The sequence below is a fragment of the Rhinolophus ferrumequinum genome, chromosome 23, assembly GCF_004115265.2.
Source record: "Rhinolophus ferrumequinum isolate MPI-CBG mRhiFer1 chromosome 23, mRhiFer1_v1.p, whole genome shotgun sequence".
Lineage (NCBI taxonomy): Eukaryota > Metazoa > Chordata > Mammalia > Chiroptera > Rhinolophidae > Rhinolophus > Rhinolophus ferrumequinum.
The window spans coordinates 7,001,849-7,024,264 of NC_046306.1; the positions used below are offsets into that span (position 1 = coordinate 7,001,849).

The following is a 22,416-nucleotide window of genomic DNA, read 5'->3' on the forward strand; positions in this document are numbered from 1 at the left end:
AACCAAGCAAGGGGTGCTGGCATTTGTAAAAAAAAAATCCACTGGAGATGAGGGTAGAAGCTGGGGGTGGTTCAGCAGGTCCCAGCAACAGAGAGGCCCACCCAATATCTCCTTGCTTGCTCCCCCTCCCCCGCGGGGGGGGTGTCAGTGCTATTCCTCCACTCCCTCTTTCCCCTCTCCCTCGCCTCCCTTCTCTCTTGCTGTCTTTAAAAAACACACATAGGCAGAAATCAATCCATCAAATGTCATTACAGATTTATTAAGCCTGATGTAGAAAGACATTTAACAGTAACATCTTCAGAAAGAATAAAAAGAGCACTTCTATTCAGTCTTGTGCTTTGAAAATCTAAATATATTTTTATCATATAAATAATTCTTTTCATGTTTTAAGTGCATCTGTGTTTTTTTTTTTTCTTCTTCTTCTCTCCTTTAATTTTCATTTTTTCAATTGGCCAAAGCGGAAGTCGGCGTTGACTGAAATGAAGCCATTTGCAAAGCTAATGGTGTTGAGAGGCATGTCTGCGCTCTACAGTATGAGCTAGGTTTCCGAAAGGTGGTTCAATATCTGCAGCATTAAAATGAGGGACAGCCTCCAGCAAAATCATAATTGAACACACCCAGGTCCTTAATGTCGGCAGTTGGGTTTCCTGATGCAAATTACGATAAGGTTTCAGATGGGAACAGTCTACTTCCAATAACTGCTGAGTGGGAAGGAAAAAAAAAAGACTTTTTTTTTTTTTGTCACAAAGGAAAGAGTTATCATGTTGGAAAATGTAAATAATACACTTATAGAAACCTTTCTGATGGAAATGAGGGGCTCCATATAACCTTGGCAAGTGTGTTGTTAGTATTTTTTCACAATAGCTAAAAGAAGTAGCATCTATTATTTAGGGCTTTAATTACAGTTCTCAAAGTAGAATGATTTTCTGTAAAAAAAAACACACAGCTCTTTAGATGTAAAAAATAATGGCTTCAGTGATATAATTTAAGGGTTTTCTTAATCTCCACCATCAGAATTTATTTCTAGTGGTAAGATTATATTTAAAAAAAAAATCTCCTCTTTTAGAGGTAATTTCAATGCTGCAGCATCGTACACAGGCATATATCTTGAATGCACCCAAACCAAGTCATTTTTACTCTACAAAGGACTCATCCAAATGTTTCTTTCAACCTGATTTAAGTGATATGGGGTATCGAGACCAGATTGTTTATAATTAGGAGGGATGACAGGATGGTGGCACCAAGGGACAAAAGCAGGAGCACCTTTTCTGAAAATCCCTGTGTTTTTTTCAAGCTGGAAAGCCGTCATTTCCAGCTGGGTTGTTTGTTTTTTGCGCAGTGACGACTCAGCCAAATCTTTGGAAATTTGCAAATAGTGACTGCATTTGGGCACTAGCGCGTTCGGGTTGATGGGGAGTAAAAGTAAGTGTGGCCAGCCAAAGGAAGAATTTTCCAGATCCCAGAAAAGTGGGCACAGATGCCTATCTGTGATGAATCTGTTTGGCCACAGGGTGGTATAATTTTCCTAGCAGAAAACTTTTTTTTTTTTCAATTGCAAGGACAATTTATAATCATCAAAAACAAGTGAAACATGGTTTTGATTAAAACAGCCTGTTGGCTCAATAATCTCTATAATTTTAAAAACATCCTTAATGCAGAAGAAGAACACGCCGATGTCAGGAATGGCCTGCGGCCCCATTACAACAGCAACCGAATAAATAAGGAGAAGAATTGCGAGGTCATAAAAACAAAATTAAGCTAATGTTTCAAATTTTGACAATTATGAATTCTTCCTCTAAGAAGACATTAAAAAAAATTTCAGGCACTATTAGATAAAATACAAAGAGGATCATTCTACATGGATGTGTGTGAGGTTTTCCCAAGGGGTAAAGCATGCCTTTAAAGGAAAACTCTGAATTAGGTTGTTGGTTCCTCCCTAGATCCAGTAATTGGATGGGACTCATGCAGACAGACAAACTTGGGTCTTAGAGTTTCTTTGTAAACTCAGAGCTCATTTCTTTCATAAGCTATTTGAAAGAGAATGATCAGGAAAAAATTACAAGCATATTTTTTTTTCTATACAAAAGAATCTCCATTGTGGGCCAGTTTGGTAGGAAACAGAAACAAGCAAATATAACAAAATCTGTGTTCATACATGGTGATATAGTTAGTATATACAAACATGTACAGTATAAAAATGTACGGAAGGCTTACGTTCCCAGCCATCCAAGCTGCATTGTACACAAGGAAAGCAGCCTGGTTTTTCCTCCGAGTATACAGGCAGATGTACTATATACAGCATGCAGGCAATAGAAAATTAGTACGCTTGCACAGAAATATTCTACAGGTATAGTTGTCGTCATTTTTCTTTGAAAATGACTAATCGGCTTTCCTAATATAAAAACATGTTTGCCTTTCTTTGCTGGCAAATAAACACTTTCCATCAGAGCAAGGATGAATGTAATTCTCCCAACTCACTCCGCCCTACCTCCCCCACTGCCTTTTTTTAACAGAAAAAAAAAATCTGGAATTAACTCAAGGGGGCAAATATATAATGTAAACGTGGTTCATGCCAAAATGTCTAAAAAGCTACAAGTACTCTGCAGAGCAAAAACTGGTTGACCATTAGAGAGACTGTACGGTCAGCTACCCTTCTTGATTTTAAAGGGATGTGGAAGTTTATGATTCATGCTGACAGTGCTGGGCTGTTAGGAATCAAAGTTGGAAAAGATTAGAAAGATCCCAGCATATTAGAGACCAAAATGTAATATTGTATCCCGAGATATTATGACATTTAGGAACCCTGAGCCAAATGAGAATTGTTTTATATGTAAGCTTTTTTTGACTTGTATGGCGGCACATTCTAGCATCTGATGTGTCATAAGCCAAAATATTGTATTGTAAAACTGGAATGTTTTCGTAGTATTTATCCCAACGCAGGACAGGAAGAGTTTGTACGTCTTCTCTGCAGACTGGTTGAATTCTGTGTGTTTTAAAAATATACATACACATTTACAATTCCTGGGTGTTATATGGGTCATTTAGAAAGTGAAAAAATTACTGTACAAAGTCTTCACGTTTGAGATATAATTGTACGATTGTTCAAGTTCTGTAAATATAAGCCTTTTGCCTGGGGACAGATATCCAGATGTAGGTTTCAGGTTCAAGATAATTCAGTTGAACACACTAAAATTCATTTTCTGAAGGGGCTGAAGGGAGTGGTAGATTTTTTTTTTTTTAAGTAATGCATTTGTTCAAATTTTGCAACTTCTCTTGGGGGTTCTCACAAAAGAGTTATTATTTGTAGTTCCAAAAGTGGTTTTAAGCAGATAAACATCGTACAAAGGGCTATGAGTGTTTAATCTGTCTTCCTGAAACAGATTGTTTTGTTTTTTTAAAGGCCTTAATGATAATCATATGGCTATTGGTAAAATCATTTGTGTGCTGAAAGGTGTCAGATCATGGTGCCATCAATTGGAAGAGCCCTTTTACTTGCAATGTATTTTTCCAAAGGAAATGCACAGTCCTGTTGCAGACATAGCGTTCCACCTGGTACTAGCATTTTAAAACAGCCTTTTTCTAATCCATAAAACATTTCTAGTTTTCCCTGAAGCTTTGGGTTGCCTTGCGCATGAATAATTTTTGGAGAAACACCCACGCCTGTTAGCCCATTGTTCATAACTATTGGAAGAAGATTAACTAGAGCCTGGAAATTGTATATCTGCATATGCCTCTGAAGCTGTCACAGGAAACCAAAGGAGATAAGTGGCTTTGACTTTGGATGAAGAGGTAAAATCCCCCTGTAGAAATTCTAAAGATGATTCACAAGTTCCAAAATGTTTCATGCTTCTGTACAATAAAAACATGTCTCTCTGGCTGGGGGGATGGAAATTTGTATCTTTGTCTCCTGCTCATTCTTTGCCTAAAAGTATTTCATGGATATTTTGAGAAAGTACCACATATAGGAACGGAGAAAATGAAATTAGCATTTTGACATCTCACAGGGGAAAAAAAAATAAACTGAAAGTTCAGTTGTGATTTTTTTTTTTGCCTAATGCATGTTCAAAATAGATACTACTTTTATTGCTCTTTAGAAGTACAATGTATATGTGTGTGTAAAGCCTTCAGTATATTTCCTTATTATTACTATTATTTCAGCATTCATTAACACACTTCTATTCCTGTTTCAGAGAATAGAAGATAATGTGAAAATGACATTTTAATGTGGTTTTTTTTTTTTTTAAAACAAAAACATTTAACAAGCTTAAAAAATGAAACCCAATGAAAAAGTTTCGAACACAAATAACCTGGGAAGTGACAGATGGAAGAGCAGCAGAATGCAAGCACATGTGAAGTCCTTGTAATCTTTGGGTTTACTGTGAACAGTTTCAGAAAATCATAGACTCTTACTGTGGCACTGTCCGTGGACCCTGGAAAATAACAGTGAAATTCATATCTATGTATGAATACACACACACACGCACACACACTCACACACATCTGCTTACTGCTTAACCAGAGTCCCATAAATGCTTTCCAAACATGTCATTTCATTTGTTTGTTTTCTGCATTTCAACTAAGTTCCGTGGCTTGTGCCTGCGACATTAATTATACAAGACTCAAACAACCAAGCAGGCGCATTTTGGGGGTGAGTTTTAAGAAATCTGTTTGTGACCTTAAAGAAATTCAGTGGGGACTGTCTGGGCTATCCAATTTATTCCATGATTATATTCTGCTCTTAGGCCTTGACCTATTTTTAAGCTATTTCCTCCTTGTATGCTTTTCAGAAGGAGAACTCCCTACACTGAAATATTATTTTGAAAAACAGAAATAAAACGCAAATGACATGAGGGGAGTTGGACCTTATGTGAGCTCTTCCCCAGAGTGTGTGGTATCAGCTGTCTTTATAACAACCGGAGGACCAAGATGTCGTGTGAATTCTTCGTGGTTGTATCTCATGGCACCTAGAAGAGTGTCAGTAGGTACACACTAGTATTTGTTGGGTACCTTCGGGATGGGGAAGGAAGGGCAATCCCTCACCCTCACTGATACCAAGGGTTGGTGGCCTGAATGGAGATACTCAAGTGTAATTTGCATGTCATCTTCCTTTCTATTTGTAAAGTTTCAATTGACCAGAACTGCATTTATTAACAGAGAGGAAAAGGATGATATGAAAGCAGGGAAAAACATTCTCCTGAGTCCATATTAGTTTTTCCCTCTAGAAAGAAATTTCTAGAAGCCTCACAGGACTTGCCAAATGAAGACAGGTTTGGTCTCTAGGAATATACTCAGAATTGTGTGTATTTCGCAGCGGGAGCCCAGATTTTGTTTCCTAAGAACATTAGCAGCTGTCCCTCAGTGGTGACATTTATGGTTACCAAGCGACAATTCATGAGTCTCACCAACTTTATCAATGTTTTTGTTTCTTGCCTCCCACCCCAGCCCTCCATAGAAAGTGCACTAACAAAACCATGTAGATTATAAGTTGAAGCAGATGATTTATTTTTTTTCTTTCTTAGAAGGGAAACTATTTCCACGGAGTTGAGAACTGTAGTGTTCCCTGGCCCTCTCCCCAGTTCAAGCAAGAGCTCAAGAATCTGCTTTTGCACGGTTGTGGCAGAATCTGAATTGTGAAACTTTATCTAATAACCCTGGGTTGGAGCAGGCAATTTTTAACAGCTTTAAGAACCCCAATGCTAATGCATTGATTGTCCTTTAATAGAATTTTGTTGTCGAAGGACAGTGCTCGGTAGAGTCTACCCTTCAATCTTAACCCATCCGAAGACTGTTCCTTTCCAGTTGAGCTCCATTCATTTCTGGTTGAATAGGTTAAGCAAAGACAGACCTCGCTGTTCTCAATTCACTTTATGATCCTCCCATCATAAAAAATAATATCAGCACCTTGCTTTTCATGTCAGAACTACATTTGAGCTGCTATTCCCTATGCCCATGAGTAAATCCCATAAAAGCCGCCCCGTTGTACTGTTGCTATTTTTCCTTGTGGGTGATTGATTGATGGATGAGTGCTGACACTTCAATGAAGCTATTTCGACTGCCATCTCAATCCGATGATGTGAGGGGTATATTTTCTGTCCATGCCTCATTACTTCAGAATGACATTCCTGGAACTTCATTTACTTTTTCCCTCCTTCCCCGAAGCGCCATATTTTTTCCCATCTAGGTTATGCATGCCATAAAAAAAGCAATTTGCTATTATATGTGGCATAAGGGCAACACTTTCCCTAGGAGGTAAATAAGAAGGTTTTTTTTTTTTTTTTTTTTTTTAAATCCCAATGTTGAATTTAGGGATCATGTCAAAATTTCCAAAACAATTCCAACAGGCACCCTCCATGAGAAATGGTGAAGAGGCTATATTTGGTTTCACTTTGTTGGTATTGAGATTTTTTTGTGTGTGTGTGTGTGTGTGATAACCTTGCTAATTAAAGCAACAACAATAAAAAATGTTTCTTTTGTTTCAAAGTCGTCTAGTTCCTAGTGTTGTGCCTAGAATAGTTCCTCTATTTCACCTAGAGCTGAGTAGCAGTTTACAACACAATCCAGACTTACTTGTTCTTGGAGAATAAGGAAATTCATTATTTAAATGCAATGATGGATTTATCTATTATAGGTTTGCTTTCAGTTGTATAGAAAATGCTCAACTAGAGTAAACAGATCTACTCCTGCATTTCCAAAGTGTGCACTAGATATGCAAGACTTTTAATATTAAAACATGCTCTTAGCTTTTCCAAGTTGACTTAGGACCTGATTTTAATCCGTGTAATACAGTATTCCTGTTAATAATAATGTATAATTAAGACATCCGTTAAAAATCCATAACGTTAATTTAATGGAGAAAATCTAATACAGTTCTATTGGAATTTTTACGTTAAATTAACTTTAACGGGCTTTTAATGGATGTCTTAATTAGATCTCATTATTAACGGGAATATTCCACAAATTAAAATTGGGCCCTCAAAGTTTTAATGAAAAAAGTTGCAGAAACACATTTAAAATGGACACCCTATTTCATGCTTTCTGTTGCCTCTAAAGCTAAGCTGTGTTTTAGAGCCTATAAACAACGGAGAGAGATTACCAGAAAAGGCTGCTGCTGAACTTTCCACCCTGCAATGATCTCATCGTCTTGCTTTCACTGAGATTCCGCCTCTTACCTCCTTCCCCAATTGTCCCGATTTGCAGGTCTCCTGTGACAGTGGCGCATGCTTGAAACGATTTTCTTTTAAACCAATTAGGCTCATGATGATAATAAAGATGCCCACCACTGCATGGGAAAAAGTCTTTGGCAGCAACATGGTTAAGCCTAACTATCTGAACAACGTTCACAGAAGATGAACATTGTTCAGAGGTTTTCTTGGCTCAAACTCTGGTTTAACTTAATAATTCTTCCACTTTGCGGTGATTAACGGCTCCCTCGTGCAGGGGCAGGACTGGGCAATCCAGGTGCAACCGTAATTGTTGCACTGAACAGAAACATTTCCTTTAGACAAACGTTCCCAGAGGGGTTATAAATAGGAAATGGACATTACCATGAAGAGTAAGCTTCCAAGAGGCCACATCTAGTGCAGCCCACTTGGACATTAAACTATGGAGACGTGTACTCCCCCCACCCTTTCCTGTCAAGTGTTACAAACTGACAAAATAAGTACATCAATGTTCTCAGTCATTATTTTTCTTCAGTGGCACTTTGTTTTCTCGTGACAGTGAAAAGGGGACCGTGGAGACGAGACAGCCCCATTGCAGTTTATCAATGAAAATCTATCGTCCATAAGCAGAGAAGTGGAAATCAATACTTCATTACCAAATTGTTAGCGAGGATGAAGAGAAATGGCTGGGGTGATTCCTTTTTTTTTTTTTTTTTTCTTTTTTTTTTTTTTGGCAGTCTTCTCAGAGCAGGGTGTCAGGAGGAGTTCAATGTCAGAAGCAGGGTGGTGCAGTGAAGAAAAACTCAGTGTGAGGGGCATCCAGGCTGGAAAGTTGAAACTAAGGCATTTGTCCTGCAATGGGAATCAGAACAACAAAAAAAGATGCATTATTTTCTGAGGAATAACCCAAGTGGTTATTTCTCTCACGTAGTCAAATGTCCCATCTATACTATTTCATTGGTATTAATGTCCTGCATAGACTCAGGGTTAAGTCTAGTTTAGGGTGTGATATAACCTGTTAATCGGACATAAAAAGGAAGAGCCAATTTAGGAAAAAAAACCAAAACCCTTTAAAATATAATGTATGGAAGAGATATTTGTACACCTACATTCATAGCAGCATTATTCACCATAGCCAAAAAGTGGAGGGAATCCAACTGTTCATCAATGGATGAGTAGATAAACAAAATGTGGCATATTCATACAATGAAATATTACTCAGCTTTAAAAAGGAAGGAAGCTTTGACGTTCCACAACATGGATGAACCTTGAGAACATTATGCTAAGTGAAAATGAGGCAGTCATAAAATGACAAAGACGATATACTTTTACTTATATGAGATCCCTAAAGTAGTTAAACTCATAGAGACACAACGCAGAATGTTGGCTGCCAGGAGCTGTGGGGAATGGGGGATTGAGACTTGTTTAATGGGGACAGATTTTCAGTTTTGCAAGATGAAAAAGGTCTGGAGATGGATGGTGGTGATGGTTGCACAACAATATACAGTTACAAATGATTAAGATGGTAAATTTTATATTATGTGCATTTCACCACAATATAAAATAAAAATATAATGTATGATTTTTCTATTATAAAGCATTTTGAAAAACAAAAAAATTTAACCAATGGCCCCACCATCCAGAGAGAGCTCCTATTCACATGCTGCTGTATTTCCTTCTAGTGTTTTCTTTGTTCATGCGTTTTGGTTAGGTTTACATAGTTGTAAGTGATGTAATATTTCTGTCTGTATTTTTTCACTTGCAAGCGCCATTATAAATAGCTCTGTATGTTTTATCACGTACATCATCAGAGTTTATTAAACCATTCTCTGATGTTGGACATTTAATTTGCTTCCAGTTTTATTCAGCGATACGTAACACTGTGATGAACGCCTTTGTGTCTAACATCTTTCAGTAGGTTATAGTCTCATAAGCTTAAACTCCCAAGGGTGCAATTCCTGAGTCAGAAGAAAGGACTATTTTCTCCATAGGTCCTAGACTTATCAGAGTGATTACTTCATAAATGATATAAAACTCTAATCACTGTGCTGTACATGTGAAGCTGATACAATATTGTGTGTCAATGGTAATTGACAAAAAAAAAACCCTTAAAAAAAGACAGGACCATTTTTGTGGTGGGGAAGTGCTACTTAAAGTATTCTCTGCTATGGGAGGTTAGTGAGGTGGATATTTTTTTTCATATGTGTGCCATTTGGATTACTGTTGAAATGCATATAATTTCCATCAGTCCAATCTGGGTGGCATTCCTGGATTCTATCTTATTATTTAATGGTAGTGCTCATTTTAGTGAGAAAAAACAAACACACCTTGGACCTAACATATAATTAGTCTTTTGGAAAAGGAAAATTTCCAAGTTTCTAGTAGAAGAATAAAGACAAATTGAAGATTCTATGACTTGACTTTTGATGTGTATAGAAAAATAATGTGCAAAATTATCATAAGAGGCAATAGAAATGATTCCTTAGTAAGAAATAGTATGATTATAATACTCTCAATTTGGTAGGTTATTATATACCTACCAAATTCCACGTACTTTACACATGTTATAATTAACCCTTGAAACAATCTCAGTCTAAAAATAAGAGGAAAAAAGTCTCAGAGAGGTCAGAGACTTGCCCAAGGTCACACAGCTAATAAAAAGCAGAGGATGGCTTTAAATTTTGCCCTTCCCTTTTGAAAGCCCCCACACTCTCCTCAGGCCACTTGATGTAGATTACAGATGGTCACCATCACTGGAAGGCACCATGTCCCTTCCATATGAGGTTTGCATTTCAGAGACAAAAGCTAGTAGTCTTTCCTCTGACTGCGTTGGAACCCATTGGCATGTCTAGAAACTTAAAGGAAAATGGCCATATCGTTGGAAGAAGAGAGATGGGTCGAAGAAATAGAAAGCAAGTGGAGGCCAGAAAATGCAACTGCAGCAGAAGGTAGGGGGAGGGAAGGAAAGGAAAGAGAGGAAGAGAAAAGAATGACAAAGTCTATCTTCCCTTCCATTGTAAAGCAGGAAGAAGTCCTGCGTGAGGGGTGTGTTTTCAAACAATGTCTCTTTGAGGCTCTTGTTTTCTCCAGCCATGACATTAATGTGATATCGGTTATACAGAACCTTGTTTCATTGTTTACCCTTGAACCCATTCCAGATTTGGTCAACTCCCACACTTCTCTGTCTGGATTTCTCTTAGGGCAAAGTTTGTTCTGGGGAGGGGAGCACGGAGAAAGAAAATAATAATTTTATTATATTATAGTCCTCTTCTTGGAAATTCACAATACTCATTAGCATACTAAAGACTGAGAAGTCCTGCAATTAACCCAACCCAACCAAACACGATATATCTTTCTTTAACTCACTGCTTCCCAGATTTGTTTGAAACACTCACAAATGTACTTAAGTATCATCTTCTGGAAAACACATTCATGACAGACTCTTGTGCAAAAACAAAGGAAGTTGATCAGCTTCTAAAATCTCAGTCTGGGATTCTTGACTCAGGTTACTTGGCTTTTTTTGAGTCTCAGCATGAAAGGATCCTGCTGTAGTGATAACGACATTTTCTGAGTTTATTTCATGTTACCTATGCAAAGTCCATGCCTCATCTTCCATCAATGTCACAAGGCTGCAATGCAGGAGGTCATAGCGTCTGCACTTTCCAGCCTAGGACATGGAGATTTAGAGAGGGGGAGCCATTTGGCCTGCAGTCACCTGGCTGGTAAGTGGGAGGTAGGGTATTCAGATCTCATTCTTCTGGTCTTTTAAGTTACTGCTTTTTATATTACCTGTGATGGTTTGGTATAGTAATGTGTTAAACACTAGCATTATTAATAATCTAGAGTTATTTCCCCAAGAGTATAGTACAGTTACTCAGTTAAATTCCAGATACAAGTGTCTTCAATGAAAACCTGGCTATGATACTATTTTCCATCTGGGAGAGCTCCTCATATCCCACTATGGTTGATAGAAGTGGTAGATTCTTCTGGAAGGTCAGTGTTCCTGTACCGGAAGACAATGGTAAACAGGAGACCTGAATCTTGGAGCACTTTGGGACAGTATACCCTTTCTTATTATTCTTTATTTTAAAAGAAGAAAAACCTTCTTTTCCTCTAGTTCTAAAGATGAAACCCTGGCAGAAAATTAAAACTAGAAATGCAGGGATGAAGAATGAGAACTGGTGTTATTATTTCTCACCTGTCAGAATGAACTGTGTAGAATGAATGAAGAAAAACAGAAAGCAAAGACTCTTGGTTGCCTCTCAAATGGGAGTCGAGGTCAAGCTTTGCTGCTGCATGGGTATTTTTTTCCCCCGTCTAATATGTTGAGCTACTACTATAAAACTAAAACAGAGACAAATAAAAGTTTTAATTGCGTATCTACAAAGTCATTGGCAGTGTTCATTAAGGAGAGTCTGTGAGGGAAAGCCAGGCGAAAAGAGGTAATTATTTTGCATTAATGGCAGAGCCACTATAAGATGCACAGGATTATATATACTTTCATTTGGCCCTGCTACGATGTTTATTCCCTCTGGCGAATCCTTTTGGTTGACTCTTCTGCTCTCCTAGCCCTCGCTCGCTGGGTCCTGCCTGCCCTCTTCTTTCCCCACTCTCCACCGCTCTTCTCAGACCTGCCATACTGTCCCCAGGGCATGTTTTGTGACTGCTATGTACCTCTAGCATCTGATGGTTAGCAGCTGGGGATGTTAGGTACCATGAAATGTGTGGGACAGTTTCTTACACGCTGGTATTGCCCCTCATCCTGCACCGTTTTTGAAAATCTCTCTGTAGGTCGGGGGTTTTCAACCTTAGCTCTATTGACATTTGGGGCCATCAATTCCTTGTTGGGGGAGACTGTCCTGTGCGCTGTAAGATTTTTAGCAGCATCTCCGGCCTCTACCCACCAGTATCATGCCCCTACCCTCGAGCGTGACAATCCAGAAGATCTCTGGACATTGCCAAGTGTCCCTTGGGGGAGGCAGCAAAATGATCACTGGTTCAGAACTGCTGACGCAGGTGAAAAAGTTTTTGTAGCTACTGTGAGCCTAGAATCTTACTCTATTTTACGTATAAACACATAGTTTTTTGTGCAGTTTCTTACACATCACTTTTCCAGAAATAAAGCTGTCTTGGAAACAAAGAGAAACTTTGAGTGACTTGGAATTTTAAGGGGAGTTAGTTGCTGTCTTAGAAAGTCAAGTCACCTCTGGCAAAACTGCTGATTTCTGAGATGCCCCTTCGACAGCCCCAAATGGATCCGTATTTATTGAACCTAACACATAGGAGCCCACGCTGGACTGCCTCGTGATTCCTCCGAGGACCTCGCGTCTCTCAGTGTGGCCGGAAAAAGCAGTGGCACCGCCACCACCGGTTAGAAACACCGAGTGTCGAGTGTCGGGTCCACCCCAACCCTGCTGATTCGCCATCTGCCTTTTAGCAGGATACCCAGGTGATTCCCGGGCATGGTCACGTGGGAGCAGCCTGTTCTAGTGAATTCTTGTGCCCGAATGCTTTTCTTCTCTTTCTTACTGTACAGTCACAGCATAAGATGATTTCTCTTTGAAATTATGTGTGTAGGCTGGTCATTTGCTGTACGAATTTTATTGCAGCATAGTAAAGAGGAAATTATAAAATGTTTCTTCACTAATGTCCGCACGGTGTCCGCAAAGGGCTAGACCCCATCTCCCTCTGCCCTACACAGCCCTGCGGAGGCTGCAGCAGCCAGTTCTGTTAACGTTAAATATCACCTGTATGCCGATGACAGGGAGTTCCAGGTCCACACACCCAACTGGCTTCTTGATGTCTCTATGGGAGTATCTCACAAGTACCTCGGAGGTAACTTTGGCAAAAACATGGTGCTTGAATCGCCCCGCCCCCAGTCTGTTCCCCCTCCAACATTTCTATTCACAAGAAATGAAAGCTCAGACGGCTCAATAGCTCCAGCCAGCAAGTTGGGTCATCTTTGACACCTAGGCATAAAATTCCTTGCCAAACTCTATTTCCCTCTCCATCCCCCAATGCCCCAGTTCAAGCCTGTGCAAATTGCCCCCGCTCCCCCGCCCTGCCTATGGCTGTCATAACCTCTCCTTGGGCTCCTTTATTCTACTCTGTCCAGTCGATCGTTTTCCATACAGCAAACAAAGTGACCTTCTGAAAACTTAAAATAGATTGAAGTGGGCACTCCCCATTTCCTCCCAGCTTATCCTTCAGTGACCTCTTCTGCACTTAGAAAGGAACGCCTTATTTTTCTAAAACTTTCCACCTGATCTGGACTTGCTACTCCTCTGACCTTGCCTGGGTCTCTGTCCCTTGCTGGTATGTCCCAAGAACACTGACCTTCTGACTGCTCCTGAAACTTGCCTTAGGGTCTTTGCAGGTGCTGTTGCTTCTGCCTAGAATGCTATTCCTCTTGTTCTTTGCTTGGCTAGCCCCTTCTCATGCTTAAAGTCTTAGTTTAAGTGTCACTTCTTCAGAGAAGTCTTCTCTTACCCATTGGACTTGACTAAGTTCCTTTTTTATAGCATTGCACATTTATGTTTTCTTATGGGATTTTTTGCAGTTCATAAACATAGTCATATATGTGATTTTTGGTTTGGTGTCTGCCTCCTGCACTGGCTTGTAAACCCTGGGAAGGTGGGGACTGTGTGCACTTTGATCACTGCAGTAACCCAAACACACATGCCAATGTCTGGCACACAGTAGGTACTTGACAAATATTTGTTGAATGAGTGAAGCCCTAAAGACGATAAGTTGGAAGTCTATCTATTCATATATGGAAAAGAAAATTTCAAGAATTTATTACTAAAATGACACAAAGTGAAAAATAGATTTACCTGGAATCCTCACTTCTCTAATTCTATTAAACAGACAATTTACAACATGTAAAGAAAAAAGAGAAGAGACTAGAAAAATTAGTCCAAAGAAACATACATGGATACCAAGAAGCTTTACCATGTGTTTGGTCCTTTCAACATCAAAGAATAATTTGTTTTGCCATTTTGAAGCAATTTACATTTTTTCAAAGCACATTCATATATATTGTCTTCTGAAATATATTGGATAAGTATTACCGTGTTTCCCCCAAAATAACACCTAGCTGGACTATCAGCTCTAATGCATCTTTTGGAGCAAAAATTCATATAAGACCCGGTCTTATTTTAATATGATATAGGATCGGGTCTCATATAATATAATATAATATAATATAATATAATATAATATAATATAATATAATATAATATAATACCAGGTCTTATATTAATGTTTGCTGCAAAAGACGCATTAGAGCTGACGGTCCAACTAAGTCTTATTTTCCGGGAAACACGGTCGTAGCCCGAAGATAAAAAGGTTGAGGCTGAGGGAATTTACATAATTTGCTCCCATGAGATTAAGTTAGGGATCGGGATTTAAATGGTGTCAGGACCCCTGACTCCTAATTCAGGACTTCTTAAAACTGAGAAAAATAAGAGTGAAATATAAATGCTGAACATATATAAAATGTATCATTAAAAAAGATTATGACAGGAAGCAAAAAGGAAATGGAGCTGGGTGATTTTTAACCATGCAATCCCGGGAGAAACCTGCAGTTAATATTTTTGAAATTGATTTTACAATTTGAAAATCCAAATCGGCTTACCTACACTGCTGAATTTCATCCTTAGTGCTTCACCTAATTTTTTCTAAGAGAAATCTCTGTGTGCAGAAAGCCTTAAACTTTGGTGGACCAATTGGAATCCTTAGAACGAATAAAATCATTGCTTATTAAATGTATTGAATACGTTTTATATGCTAGACACAGCTTCGTGCGAGTAGGTGGATAATCTTTTAAAATGTTACCTGCTGTATTTTTGCCTTGTCTTAATTCCCTTCTTCCATGCAGTTTTCCCGTCACTGAAAATAGACTAATTGTTCTTAGAGAGGGAGGTCACAAAATAAATCATATAGAACAAAGTGGCTGAGTTTATGAATGTTGAGAGGGACTTTTTTTTTAATTATATCAAAGCTTGAAGAGGTTGAGTCAATGATAATTTAAAGGTTATATATCAGTAGCATCCGGGTCATGACTATTAATTTTCGACCTACAACTTATACATTACTTCCATTAATCATCTCAACAATCCAAAGTGGTATCCAGTATCACAGGGGAAAAAACCTGAAGTTTAGATAATTGAAGTGACTTATCCAAGGTGACATGACAATAAGTGGAACGGAATGTTCCAATATTTAATTGGAATATATATTTTCTAGATTTCAGAGACTTTAATCTTAACCACTAAACTAATTTTTCCTGACATCAGATTTGTACCCACAAGACCACAAATTCTTTGTGAAAGGTTGTGCTTGATTAGACCCTTGAAGACTAGGAGGCAATACTATTATTGTCTTGATGGTCTTCTCCTTGGAACATTTATTTATTTATTTATTTATTTTTTTCCTTGGACCATTTAAATAGAGATGGCATGCAGGTGATAATCAACACACTGGAAAATCTCAACTTTTGAACTTCCTCTTTTAAAGCGTAACTTGTGATAAATCAACCATGTGTCTCAAATGTATGATATATGCTTCATGACACAAACCAGACAGTCACCTGCCTACAGCTATAAAGCTGTAGGAGAGTTTCCGATGGGTTTTTCTTATCAGTGCCAGAGCAACTATCTTCTAAGCGGACCTCTACCTTGTATCACCAAATTTGAGTGTCTATCAGAGAGGGCAAAATGGAAATAATTTAAATAATAAGTTTCCCAAGACAAACAAATAAAGAAACAAAAACACATAGACAAAGACAATAGTTTAGTGGTTACCAGAGGGTATGCGGGGAAGGGGGTGGTCGATGAGGGTAAACGGGATCAACTATAGTGATGGGAAGAGAAGTGACTCTGGGTGGTGAACACACAATGTGATATATAGGTGACGTATTACAGAATTGTGCACCTGAAATCTATGTAACTTTACTAACCGTTGTCACCCCAATAAACTTTAATTGGAAAAAAAAAGAAAACTGCAAAAAAAAAAAGTTCCCTTTTTGTCTACTTAATGGGCAACCCTTGAAATGGTTTAAAATCTCTTCATCATGGTGCAAAATGGCTGTTGAATGAAACTGGCAGAAACAGGCTGACATTTGGGAGAACAACAACAACAAAAATGTCAGGAAGATGTGGGGCCTCCTGAGAGTGGTGCAAATGCTGTCACTAGGTGTCATTTGTGTCCTTACTTGTGTGTCAGCTTAGAAGATTTCAACGGCAGCAGAAAATCTTTTCCTTAAAGCATACTCTTCAACTTCAGGCTACCCAAGTAGTTAAGAAACAGAAATGAAGGAGATGGCATGAGGGTTTGCCCTATGAAAATCTCTTGACAACTAATGATGGGATTATGAAGTCTTAACTGCTGTACAGTTATCTCTAATTATAACCAAAGGTACATCAATCTAAATAAAAATGATAAGGCCCAGAGAGGCATTTTCCTCTCCCTCCCTTCAACTAGCTTTTAACAAGAATCTCTTCTCAGTATGATGCTTTGACAAAGCTTGGATTGAATAATTACTAAAAAGAGATGGAGCCCAGTGTTAAGTGAAACGTATTTTTGCAGAAAGGAATGGTTAAAATTTCTTTTTTTTTTCCAGAAAGAAATGATTCCCATTTTAAATATTTGGTTGTACCATGGAAACCTCCTATTGTTTTTATTGCACTGTATCAGAAAAGTTATGCAAGAAATTACTGCCAGACATTAAGTATCAGGAAAGCTTCATGCATTCTTAAACCCTGGTGTACATTTTCCTTATGGAAGAGGTCAAGCTTAGGATGAATCATGTGTCCATTTTTGCTTTTGCTACTTGGAAGCTCGGAGGCAAATTGGTGGCTCAGCTTTAGCAAATGTGTAACCTCTTAAGGCTACATACTGTACCCATCAATTTCTCTTCATATTCTCTCTCCATTTTCCTTTGGCATATCTGTTAAGAGTTTGGCTCTGCCATTTACTAGCTGCATGACACTGGAGGAAATGACTTACCCTTTCTGAACCTAAGTTTCCAAACCTTCAAAAGACAGGAGGATAACAGTACCTTCCACAAATGGTGACTGGCACACAATTAGCACTCAATAAAATGTAGATTTTAAAAAGGATTTCCTTTTCTTTTATGATTTTATTGCATTGCATACAATATCGTACCTTAAAAGGGCTGTGGAATTAGATATAGAATAAATAAAAAACACATACATAAAATTCTGCTTATGTGTTAGAAAAAAGTAATCATCAGGTCTTGGAAAATGGATTACTCTTTCCTTCTGGAAATTTAAAAAAAAATAAGTAGAAGAAAGGTTCTTTAGTTCATGCATTAAACAAATGTTGAAAAGAAATCAGTTGTCAATTCAGATGTGAAGCTAAAAAAAAGTTTTCTCCTTTTATAAAAAAAAGGATAAAATAGCATTTCAAAACATTTGATGTGGATATTAAGAAGAAGAAAGTAGAAAGCAGCCATAATACCTACCATTCTATTAACTGCTCATTATAAGCTCTGTGCTTCACGGTAATACCTGACAGCAGACCTCATTGTCCCTATTTACTGATGAGAACACAGAGGGCTTGAAGTGGTTAAGCAATTTAATGGAGGTCAGAGAGTTGGCAAGTAGTAGGGCCAGCATTTGGACTGAGGTCTGTCTGACTTCAAAGCCCATTCTCCAGCCAGTATTTATTGCTGTCAATGGAACTAACTAGAAGCTTCTAAAGGCACGTTGCTCAGTAAAGCTATATAATGAAACGTGATAAGGACTGAAAACCTGTCCAGCTGTTGTCGTCCTTTAAAGAAGTAAATTAAAAGGGTGGCAGAGACCAGGATAATATCCTGACAATGGAAGAGAACAATCTCCATGTGGTTTCATTATCATTTCATGTTTGGCAATTATGTAGTTACCATTTGACAGGTCTCATATATGGTTGCTTTTGGTGCATGGCCATAGAGGAAAGAAAGGAAGCAATTTCCCTGGACCCGGTTTTTATTGGGCCACATTCATATACTCCAAAGGGTACTTAAATTGTTTGAAAGAGGTCTAGATACTGGCAAACACCACCATAAACAACCCGGACAGCTGAAAATCCAAATCGCCAGAGCCTAGATGCACCGTGGAACCCATCTTGTCTAAGTGGAGTGCAGAGCCTCATGTGATTTATTACAACTAACTTATCACGGAACAAGATTCACGGCATGGACGCGGCGAGGGGGCTTTACTGCTGCCTAAATGGGACTTGTTGGCTTTGAGGAAGAATAGCACGCCTTCCTAGTGTGGAAAATAAACAGGCCGTTTTTTATTTTATTATTATTTTTTTTTTACCACTGTGATTATGTGTCTAAGCCCATGGCAGCACTGTTTGTGATGTGTCTACACTGCAAAAGGCGGTTCGTGAGAGGAACGCAGGTTTCGATAATCCAGGCGAACCCTCCCACTTTCCAAGAAGAGTCTGCCTTCATTTTAATGACAGGTGTTTCATTCACCTGGAACCTCCTCTTTGTGTGAAGCGGGACCGCGGTTGTTTTCCCGAATTCTTATAATCATCCCCAAAGGTAACTCTTATGAACTCCTTTTTTAGAGGTCAGGACACTGACACACAGAGATGTAAATAAAGGGACCAAGATCACATGGCCTGCAACGTGATAGAACTGGGATTTGAACCCCAATTTCTCTGTCACCAAGGTACCATACTGCTTCATAATAATAATTATTACCCTTTACCAATTTGACTGCTGCTAATAATTACCAATCCTCCCACTAGATTGGGAAAATATGAGTTAGTATTTCCTCTTTACAAATGAAGACCCAGAGGTTCAGGAGGTCACACGGTCCCCACCGCCCACACAGCTATTTCCTAGAGAAGCTGGAATGAAATCAAGACTTGTCTGGATCTCAAATCTAGTCTCCTCTGATTCTACCAGTGTTTCCCAAAGCACATTATGGAGAGTCCAAGTCCCTTGAGATGCTCTAAGAGCAAAAGATGTTCTTTTATTCACTTGTTTATGCTTTAAACAGAAGCAGCTCTTCCAAAATGTCAAGCTCCTCGCCCGCTCACAGCCTTCACACCTGCTATACCCCTCCCCTGGCGTGCCCTTCCCATGACTCTACCTGGATAATTCCTGCTCCCGGTCATCCTCTGGCTAAAATACCACGGGCTCAGAAAGACCGTTCCTTATCCCAGAATCTAGACTAGATTTCCAGATTTCCTCTCCCTTACCCCACTTGTCATGAATAATATATTGCTTTGTGTGAACACTGGTTTACTGCTTGTCCCTCCCACTAGTCTTCATGAGGGGAGGGGTCGGGGAGCGTGGGGACTGCTGGGGTCAACAAGGCTCCAAAGTGCCAGCCCACGGCCTGGCCCCTGGCTGTCACTCAGTGAAGAAATAGGAGCTTTTCTTCATACGTTGCCCTGGCTGTACCTTTGTCGCATCACAGAAATGAAAATGAATGACGCCCCCACCCCCACCATTTTGCAGGTGGTGGACATGAAGGCCCAGACTTCTCATCCGTTGGATGACAATGAGAATAGTAACAAGAAACCCTTGTTCTTTATCAACTTGGTATTTTCTTGACCTGGAGCCCAAGGGTTTAACCATTATGTTTGATTTAATCCTTAAGACAGACGAGGAAACGGAGGCTCAGGGGTGTTAGGCAGCTTGCCCAAGGTCACAGCTAGTCAGTGGCACAGAGTTATCTGACCGTGCCTCCTGCCTCTGAGCGGGTCTCCACATGGGCCCCACTCCACACGGGAGTTGTCTGGGAGCTTTACAACACTGATGCCACGCCTGGAGATTCTGCCTTAATTGGTCCAGGGTACGGCCTGGTCACTGGGTTTTTAAAGGTTTCCCAGGGGATTCTAATGTGCTACCACTCTAATGCATGATTGACTGATGGATTGATTACTGCCATTTAATCAATTAGCCGCTCTTGCAGAGACAGGGTAGATAGAGTACGTGACTTGTGCAATTCCATGATGATAGCGTTCCTTGCTTCCTTCTCTCTTTCTCTGTCTTTGTGTCTGTGTCTCTCTCTTCTCCCCACTACTAAATCTGTATTTCCATGTGGATTCAATTCCTGTACAACACACACAAATATTAAAAAACAAACAAACGTAATGCACTCCTGCTTATAAAGACAGGGGACCCTGATTTACAAGTCTCAGGCACAACCGTCTAGTTCCATTTCAAATAAAAAAGTGAGCAGCCAAATTTCCATAGCACCGTACAAGACCTTGAAGTCCCTAGGGTTGGTTCGTTTGTTTGCACTTCAGTTATAACAACAATCGCTATTTTCAGATAATGAGGATTTGTGCCAGAGGCTGTGTGAGGCTGGTGGGGGACAGAAAGACCCTCACCGCAAAACCCCTGTGGATACTGCCAGCAGGATCTTTGTACAACGGGTCAACTGGATCACGGGAACGTGAAGTGATGGCCGTCATAGCTGGTAAGAGGTGCAGCCTGGATTTGAACCTTCTCTGCTTCCCCCTCCCTGTCCCCCTGCTCCCTTACCATCAGACCACACTGCCTCCCAGAGGCCTCTTCAGACCCTACCCTGGGATCCTGAAAAAGCACTGAACCAGGCTTTCTTTCTGGAAGGAATTCAAGGCTTTCCTCCACCCCCAAGTCAGCTGCTGAGAAGCAATGATATGTGTGAGTATTTTAAATGCCCCACTTACAAAATTTACTAGAAAACATTCAGTCCTTCCTAGCATAGCTCTAAATGAAGCATCTCTTGTGTGAAGGAAGTTAATGGAAAGCCTGTATGCAGGGCTGCCCTCGCCACCAGCTGCTCCCTCTGAGGCTGGGCAAGGGGCAGGGAGGTGGTCCTGAGACTCTACCACTGACGGTCAAGTAATGATGACCAAAGCTTTATTGACAAGCAACGTGGAAGAAGCCAGGGTTATGGACTGAGTTGTGTCCCCCACAAATTCCTATGATGATGTCCTAACCCCCATACCTCCGTATATGTCTAGATTTGGGGATGGATCCTTTAAAGAGATATAAAGTTAAGACAAGGCCATTGGGGTGTCCCCTAATCCAATCTGACTGGGGTCCTTATAAGAAGAGATTAGGACACTTGAGGCGAGACACCAGGGACGTGCACACACACAGAGAAAGGCCCCAGAGAAAGAGGCAGCAAGAAGGTGGTCGTCAGCAAACGAAGGGAAGAGGCCTCAGAGGAACCCAAACCCCCTAGCACCTTGGACTTCCAGCCTTCAGAGCTGTGAGAACATGAATTTCTGATGTGTAAGTCGCCCAGTCTGTGGTATTTTGTTAGGGCAACTTGAGCAAACTAACAAGCAGAAGGAAGCCCAAGAGTGCAAAGCCTGAACCTGATCACACTGGCCAGGAGGCCACCAATTCTTCCACATTCTGGAAAGTGTATTCCACTGTGTTCTCCCACAACCCTCCCCCTTGTGGTGTGAGGCACCAAGGGCTGGCATTATTAAGGCCATTTAAAAAAAGAACTCAACGGAAGCCCAGCACATTTCCACAAAATCACAAAGCCATTGCACGGCCAATGTGGCACCACGGCTCTCTTAGAATTTAATTGTGAGCGGGGTTATAAATGCTTTTGGGAAAGGAAATCCTCTGGATGGTTCAAGAGGAGTTTCTTAGAAACTAGTGACTCCTTAATTCCTTAGCTTACAAGGAAAGGACAGAAGGAGCTTCCCAGTAGCCTTGGACTAAATAGGGAAGAGTTGCCTCAGATATTAGTTCTAGGACAGGGACTTTCAAAGAGCTTCTCAGAAGGGAAGAAGATGTGGAAATTTCCAGAAGGGGCTACCAGGGGTGTGTGCCTGAGAGAGTCCTCTGGGGGACTTCCTACCCTCATTTCAAACAAAGAACTTCATTATACCTGTTTTGTGTATCAGGCTCCGTGTAAGATTATGTTTCAGAAACGTATGTCACTACTTCCCAAAATTATTACAAGTTGATATTATGATGATGATGAAATGATAATAGAGCCTGATGCCTCCTGGACCAGGTGAGGTGGCACAACTTTGGCTGTGCAGTTTTCAGCTCTAGCTTCCCCAGTGCACACAACGAATTCTTCCAACCAGTATTGGGGAAGACTTTGCATGGGGCCAGATACTGGGCAGTGTGTTAATACAGAGGGCACAGCAGGGGACACAACAGATAAGGCCTCCACCTTACAGGAGTTTGCTTTGTAGAGGGAGAGAAGACAACGTGCAGTGTAAGACCAGAGCCAGAGGGTATGGGCTGCGAAGACAAGAAAGCAGGCCT

General features: G+C 40.0%; 1 protein-coding gene across 2 annotated transcripts in view; it reads right to left on the bottom strand.

Annotated features, from left to right (window-relative positions):
* Positions 1 to 283: 283 nt before the first annotated feature.
* Positions 284 to 22,416, bottom strand: part of TSHZ2 (teashirt zinc finger homeobox 2) — a 424,584-nt gene continuing 402,451 nt past the window's right edge. Inside the window, exon 3 of one of the 2 annotated variants that reach the window (XM_033094754.1) lies at positions 284 to 8,012. In XM_033094754.1, coding sequence (XP_032950645.1) covers positions 8,011 to 8,012 — 2 coding nt within the window. In that variant the 3' untranslated portion in view covers positions 284 to 8,010. The remainder of the gene's footprint in view (positions 8,013 to 22,416) is intronic. The other variant, XM_033094750.1, reaches the window with a different exon arrangement.